At 43.6% G+C, this 8,126-nt stretch overlaps 1 protein-coding gene across 1 annotated transcript; it reads right to left on the bottom strand.

Annotated features, from left to right (window-relative positions):
• Positions 1-4,029: 4,029 nt before the first annotated feature.
• Positions 4,030-5,007, bottom strand: LOC117435400 (C-C chemokine receptor type 4-like). Its single transcript, XM_059014550.1, has one exon. It carries the CDS (start codon positions 5,005-5,007, stop codon positions 4,030-4,032), a length of 978 nt encoding a protein of 325 aa, XP_058870533.1.
• Between the last annotated feature and the right edge of the window lie 3,119 nt (positions 5,008-8,126).

Below are 8,126 nucleotides of genomic sequence, written 5' to 3'. Positions count from 1 at the left end.
TTTCAGGTGCCAGCAGTCGGGACATATCGCGAGATACTGCCCGGCCGCTATGTAATGCGATGTGGCTGCGTGTCACCTGGCGTCTGAGACAGGTAAGAAATGGGGAAATGGTCGGGAGGGCCCGTGTATTGTTGATGTGGCGCTGGGGAATTTACTGGTTACTGGACCCTCGAGGGCAGAGACTGCTCCAGCCCCCGTCGATATCCCGGACGTGTGGGCCTCAAGCGCGGACCTAGTGTGGGAGCAAAACAATGACCCCACACTGGTGCACGCTTGGGAACAGGTCCGGTCTATCGAGGGTAAGGATGTTGGTGGCATTGGGACGCTGGTATATCCTCATTTCGTTGTAGAGGGGCACTTGCTATATAGAGTAAACCCCGCCCCGGGCACAGGACAGCCTGTCAAACAGTTGATGGTTCCCCCGTCCTGTCTACCAGAGGTCATGAGGCTGGCGCATGACGTCCCCTTTGCAGGACATCTTGGTGTTGACAAGACGAGGGACAGGATACTGGCTCGATTTTATTGGGCAGGGCTCTACACCGAGGTGGCGAAATATGTAGCTACCTGCCCGGACTGTCAGAGAGTAGCGCCGGGTCGAGTGCGCCCCGCCCCTTTGGTCCCACTGCCCATTGTCTCCATTCCCTTTGAACGCTTTGCAATGGACATAGTTGGGCCAGTGTTGCCTTCTGATTCCGGGTACACACACATATTAGTGATGGTGGATTATGCGACGCGGTACCCGGAAGCAGTTCCGCTGCGGTCCACTAGTGCCACTGCAATTGCGAAAGAGTTAAGTCAGATTATGGCTAGAGTAGGGATCCCAAAAGAAATATTAACTGATCATGGAACAAACTTTTTATCGAAAACGCTACAGCAAGTGTATAAAATTCTAAAAATACGTCCCATCAGGACGTCGGTTTATCATCCCCAAACGGATGGACTGGTGGAACGTTTTAACCAAACTTTGAAGCAAATGTTGAGACGGTTTGTGAGTCAGGAGCAGAAACATTGGGCTACTCTTCTCCCTTATCTCCTCTTTGCAGTGAGAGAGGTGCCTCAGAGCTCAACGGGATTTTCCCCCTTTGAGCTGCTGTATGGCCGGCAGCCACGGGGCATCCTCGACCTGTTGAGAGAAGGTTGGGAAGAACACAAGGGCTCCTCTAAAAATGTAGTGCAGCATGTGCTCCTACTGCGTGATCGCCTTGATTTAATTGGTCGATTGGCTCAAGACAATCTTAGATCGGTTCAACGTCGGCAACAGCAGCATTACAATACTAATGCACGAATTCGAACTTTTCGGCCCGGAGATAAAGTGATGCTGCTTCTCCCGTCATTGGAGTCAAAACTGTGTGCTAAATGGCAGGGGCCATATGAGGTGATACGGGCTGTAGGATTAGTGAATTATGAAATTAGACAGCCTGATCGCCGGAATAAAACAGAAATTTATCACGTCAATTTATTAAAGCCCTGGAAGGCAAGGGAGGTCTTATTCATAGCCCCAGGCGAGATGGAGGATGACTTTGGACCCTGTATAGAGGCCCCTAGCCCCAGCCAGATTTCAATGGGGGGACAGTTACTTCCGGATCAGCAAGTAGAATTACGTAAGTTAATCGGGAAATTTGGGGATGTGTTTTCTGATGTGCCCGGCAGGACTAACCTTACCAAATATGCTGTTATTACTCCGCCAGGTGTCACTGTTCGGGAGAGGCCCTACCGGATCCCAGAAAGTCGGCGGAGTGGCGTCCAGAACGAGGTGAGGGCGATGCTTGAACTTGGGGTCATTGAGCCTTCCAGAAGTGAGTGGTGCAGTCCTATTGTTATCGTGGCCAAGAAGGACGGCACTAATCGCTTCTGTGTCGACTTTCGAAAGGTCAATGCTATCGCCAAGTTCGATGCCTACCCCATGCCTCGGATCGACGAACTCCTCGACCGACTGGGAATGGCCGGGTTTATCTCAACTCTGGACCTGATGAAGGGATATTGGCAGATCCCTTTGACTCGTGATTCATGTGAGAAAACTGCATTTTCAACTCCGGATGGTTTGTTCCATTTTAAAACCATGCCGTTTGGGCTACATGGTGCGCCCGCTGCCTTTCAGAGACTGATGGACGAGGTGTTACATCCCCATCGTGAGTATGCAGCAGCGTATATTGACGATGTGGTTATATATAGCTCCACCTGGAGAGAGCATGTAATTCGACTGGAAGCCGTCCTTCAGTCTCTAAGGGCTGCTGGGCTAACAGCTAACCTGAGGAAATGTGCGTTTGCTAAATTAGAAACACAGTATTTAGGATTTATCATGGGGAATGGACGGGTGAAACCCGTAGCCACCAAAGTCCAGGCTTTGGTGGATGCGGCTGTCCCCAAAACCAAATCCCAGGTGAGGTCACTATTGGGATTGGCTGGTTATTACCGCCGCTTTATCCCCGAGTATGCCACCGTGGTCAATCCTTTGGTAGACCTCACTAAGAAATGTGCACCAAATTTAATTAAGTGGTCAGAAGAGTGTCAGGGGGCGTTTGAGACCATTAAACAAAAACTGTGCCAGGCTCCTGCGCTAATAGCACCAGACTTTAGCAAGAGATTCCTTCTCCATACTGACGCGTCAGAGGTCGGTTTGGGGGCGGTCTTGTCCCAGAGAGTTAACGGGGTGGAACACCCCATTCTGTATATCAGCAAAAAAATGCTTCCTCGGGAGTGCAACTATTCGGTTGTGGAGAAGGAGTGTTTAGCCATTAAATGGGCAACTCACTCCCTTAGATATTACTTGCTGGGACATTCATTTGATCTGGTCACGGACCACGCCCCACTCAGATGGTTAAGCACTATGAAGGATAGCAATGCTCGAATAACTCGGTGGTATTTGGCATTGCAGCCTTATATGTATCATATGGTGCATCGTGCTGGGAAAGATCACCAAAATGCGGATTATTTTTCCCGGGAGGGGGGAGTAATGGGAATGGTAGGTTTGGCCGAGTGTTCCTTCGGCTCCACTCTGAGCGGTGGGATATGTGACAAAGAGAGAGTGAATTCTTGTTTTAGATCTCCCTTCCGACCGGTTACGGTGCTTGGGAGGAGGAGCAGACATCCCCAGGAGAGGTGGAAGCCGGCCATCTTGGAAGGGGGGCGGGTCCACGGTGCGCAACGTCACCAACCCAGACGGGGAGCGCTGTGGCAATCGCGCATTGGTCAACGGCGGTTGCCCGCGCTGCCCAATGGGAGCGGGACGGAGCGTACAAAAGGGGGCGTGGCCCGGAGTTCTGTTCCTTCTGGCAAGGTACTGCGTGAGAGACGGCGAGAGAGAGAGAGAGAGAGAGAGAGAAAGGAAGTAAACGGACGGAGTACAAATAACGAGGGGAAGGGAAATAAGAAGGAAGGTTGTGTGGCACAGAGGTTCCCTGTTAACCCCTTGTTTTATTGCACCCATTAGAGCACTAACGGGACGCTCCGGAGCGAGACGGGAGGAGCGCAAACCCGGAAGTGCTGCACTGGTTCCACCCTGTGTACCTGGGGGAAAGGAGGAAGGACGGACTGTTGTTTTGTTTTGGTTTATTGACATTCTTCGTTGTTTTTGGTTGTTCCAATTTCCCCCTGTTTGTTTTGCTTTGTGGTTGCCGGGTTACACATCGTTGTGTATCCCGGTTCCATTATTTTTCTGTTGTGGCACAATAAAGCCGCGGATCATTATAACTAAAAGCCAGGACTGGTCTCTTTTATTCTTCCCACCACCCACTCAGCCATTCCTGTCACAACAGGACATTAAAAAAAAAAAAAATACAGCACAAAAAAACTTTTTGTGCAATAACGGTTTTAACAGTTATTGCATAGTTATAATATAAAATTACTTCAATACATACATTGTAGAATACAGCACCTGGAACTTTGTTCTGAAAACTCGACACAGTGTTTGTTTACCGTTTAGACTCAAATAGACCAAGCTCTTTTTAATAAACTTTTGACAGTATTGTTTCATAGTCTTGGGTCTTAGGTTTGGGTTTATGTAGTACTGATATATTGCCAGTGTGTATATTATTCATAAATGGTATGAGGGCTTCTGTGATCACTTGACCTACCACTAAAACTGCTCTGAGGCTGAGACCCAATGCATGGAATCTCCTTCCGCAGAAATTTAGTTAAATGATCCTGGAATTTTCTACCAACAAATGTGAAAAATACAGGATTTACACAGCAGTGTAAATAGGCTAAATTGCGACATATATAAGATGCATAGTCAAGACTGTTATTGCAAGTGTCATCTGTGGAAGACTCTAGGTTTTGCAAAGACTCTAAGAATATCACTACATTATAAGGTGTCCAGCACAGGAAGAATATCACTACAATGATAAATATGAGTTTCAGTGCCCAGCACTTTTGTTGCATTCTAGTTTTGATAATTGTGGTGACTATTCTGGTATAGCAAAACAAAACAACAATTAAAGGAAGTAAGAAAAATATTACAATTTGCTTGTAAAAACCCAGCTGTTTCCATCTCTTCATAATATCATTAGAATAGCCAGTGTCTTCACACAAAAGACTGGATTCATTGTCCTCTCTGACATCATGGAGAATAAACTCAGGTATCGTTGCTGCAATACTGACACACCAAACCACTGTGCTTGAAATTAAAGCATAGTGTCTCCGCCTGGTCTTTGCCGCAGATATAGCATGGACCACAGATAGGTACCTGTCGATAGTCATTAGTGTCAGGAACAAGATGGAACTGTAGAAACCAATAAAATATATGGTGCTCGGCAGTTTACACATTGTGCTTCCAAAGATCCACTCAGATGAATGGTAGGTTGCCCAGAAAGGAAGGGAAGAGATGAAGACTAAATTAGAGACAACCAGGCTCAAAATTAATATGTTGGTTACATTTGCCAGTTTCTCATACTTAAATAGAATGAACAGGACCAATCCGTTGCCCAACATGCTTAAAAGAAACACCAGGTAATAGAAGACTGGCAAAAACCGAGCTCCAAAGGCTACAATGTCTTTTTTGTCACACATAACAGCATAGCCTTCATTGTAATCTGTTAGAGCACTGTCATTCAGTAGTGATCCAATGTCCATTGCTGCACTTGCGTAACAAACACTGTTAATACAAAATAAGAAAATGATTGCACATTAAACAAATTATGGTATTTTACAGTGACAAATTACAAAGGATTATATCAAACAAAAAATATTTTAAATAAATGTAGTTACCTATGCTCACTGATTTCTTACCACTATATCCTTGAATAAAAATACAGATTCAGCTCTTAAATTTCTGTAATTTAAAGCTGTTTTTATTAACACTGTGATACAAGGCAGGGTGGAAACTGTTACTTCCCGATTTTTTTACTTGTCAGTATCTTCAGTAAGATGAGCTGTTCAACCACTGCTCTGTGTGACTGTACTGTGAACTTGGGGATGTTGTTATATTTTTATACTAACAGCGTTTAAGTAAAATAGTTGAACAGATTGTTATAGATTTTCTGTAATTTATGACATTTTTAGTGCCATACTTAGTAATCACTGTGGAATTACTGTAACTCCATAAATATCTATGTCCAAAATATTTGGCGAAATTGATTAAAAAAAAGACCATTTTCACTCTAGTAATAGCGCTTTGTCATACTGATAGCTATTTTAGCTGCTAAACACATAATCTCAGAATACAGGTGTTCCATAGAACCACACGGGGAGGCATGGTGCTATGGACACTAGAATAAGAACAGACTAGGAGAAATTAAAGATGCTGCCTCTGCCATCTATTTTCTTTTCTTGCTATTTTGTGAAGTGCTTTGAGATGCTGTGGCAGTGTGGCAGGGAAAGCCCTGCCGGTATACATGTGTATCTGTCGGTGTGGGGAATAATGGGTTGAAAGAGAGGTGGTTAAATTTTCCCGCTGTCTCCAGCACCACAGGAAGAGGCCCGCTGTCTCCAGCACCACGGGGAGAAGCCCCGCTGTCTCCATTGCCACCGCCACTGCCGAAGTGCCCCGCACTGATGTTAGCATTGCCACTGCCAATGCCACCACTCCTGGAGTGCCCAGCGCCAGCGCCACTGCTGGAGTGCCCAGCACCCCTGCTTTTAAAAAGATGCAATTGCTGAGCCGGCCCTGGCGACCACACTGTTAGAAAGAGATTGCATGTGTCCACAAATGAGTATGAAGAGTCTAATCTTGCTTCTAATGGCGTTGTTTGGAAAAACAGTACAGTAAATGTGCAATATGCAATTCTGTTGCAAGTGTTAACAAAAAAAATGAATCAGTTAAAAGGGAAATGGACTTGGATTTAAGAAATGATCAGGACACAGTAGAACATGCAGAATAAGCATTTCAAGGTATATACGTGGAATTTATTAATGGTGATGTACCAGATTGCACGCACTGTGATCTTCTGAGCCTTGCAAATCAAATGATATGACTGGTTTGATTCAAAGATACACACCAAAGCATTTTATAGTGTTTTATATCATACTAAACTTATTTACTGTACATACAGTAGACTATTGGTTTACAGAATCATATTGTACAACACAGTGGCTACAATGCTGGATTTTATTGTTGGCAGATAGGTACAATGTGACAAGGTGATGTTCCAAATGGAATATTGAGTAAATATAATTCATACTGATGTCTGCATTCTAAGTACTGATACTCAGTACTGTAAACTGAATAACGTTAAAACCAAGTTTTATAAAAGTTGGATAAGTGGTTCCTCAGATGCAAAAATGTAAATAGACAGATGCCTAGACCTCCAGAATCTGATATTCTCAACCTATGCTAAGTATGAATGTATAGCTGCCTGCACTATATCCTCTCAGTGGGGGATTTCATACCGTATGCATTAAAGGTAGTAAACTAAGGTTAGAAGACTACAAAATGGAGAAAGACAAATGAAATACACAATGTAAGAAGCTGGAATGAAAACAGAATTATAAAGATTTAATGTAAATAACAAAAACAAAGAAAGGGCAATTTCCCGATATAGAAAATAGAGTTCTCATTGGAATATAACTAATTATTTCTAAAAGAGAAAGACAATAAACATTATCTAACTCTGCTCCCTATATCTGCATTTGTCATTGCAGACTCAGAACTATATTAAGATCCTTTGGATGGTTCACATTAGCCTTCAAACAAATCTAAATGCTACAAGGTCAACATAAACCCCTGAGTCAAACCCAGTCTGAAAAGGCCCAAACTCACCATTAAGTACCAAATTAATTTTCTTTGGAAAAAGTCAGAACACAAGCTGTATTTATGTAATTTGATATATTAAATATAGACTTAACTTTTGCGGTTAACAAAATGAGATAACAAAAGAGAAAATTTAAATAACGGGTAGATTCCAATTAAAAATGCTCAGAAAATTACAAAGTAGCCCTCCTCAAATGAAGACAATGAGACGTAATGGGTTAAGAACCACATTGGAATAAAGACATGCACTGTACTAGCCCTTGAAATGAAAATGAGGACCACTGAATGGTATGTGTATCTTTTACAAATGCTGGTACTGGACCGAAGATGTGCGGATGCAAACTATTAAATACAGTGTAAAGCAAACAGGTGTAGTCATGGTTTTATGGGCAACAGAATACAGGAAAAATGTTTCTGGAGGAAACCACTGGAGGTCTTATGCATTAGCTATCAGCCCCCTGTAACAAACCTGATAAAAAATTTGAATGTATCAAGAATGTTCCAACCTATTGGAAGTCAATGGGGGCATTAAGTAAATGAGATGCTCAGTGTGAGAACGCTCAGAAAGCACACTGAGCTGAATTTAAGTAAATGAGATGCTCAGTGTGAGAATGCTCAGAAAGCACACTGAGCTGAATTTAAGTAAATGAGATGCTCAGTGTGAGAATGCTCAGAAAGCACACTGAGCTGAATTTAAGTAAATGAGATGCTCAGTGTGAGAATGCTCAGAAAGCACACTGAGCTGAATTTAAGTAAATGAGATGCTCAGTGTGAGAACGCTCAGAAAGCACACTGAGCTGAATTTAAATGACTTAACGCTGCGCTACACGAGTGCGCTGAGCGACTTTTAAAATAGTGACTAAAAATGTATTCCTTTTCTGAAATGAATGTCCCTAGACGAGGGGCTCATTGGCATTGAGTTCCTAAAAACATGAATGTT

The sequence above is a fragment of the Acipenser ruthenus genome, chromosome 3 (assembly GCF_902713425.1).
Source record: "Acipenser ruthenus chromosome 3, fAciRut3.2 maternal haplotype, whole genome shotgun sequence".
In the NCBI taxonomy this organism is placed as follows: Eukaryota; Metazoa; Chordata; class Actinopteri; order Acipenseriformes; family Acipenseridae; genus Acipenser; species Acipenser ruthenus.
The sequence above is the reverse complement of the archived record's forward strand: the minus strand, read 5'-3'. Positions and strand labels throughout refer to the sequence as shown.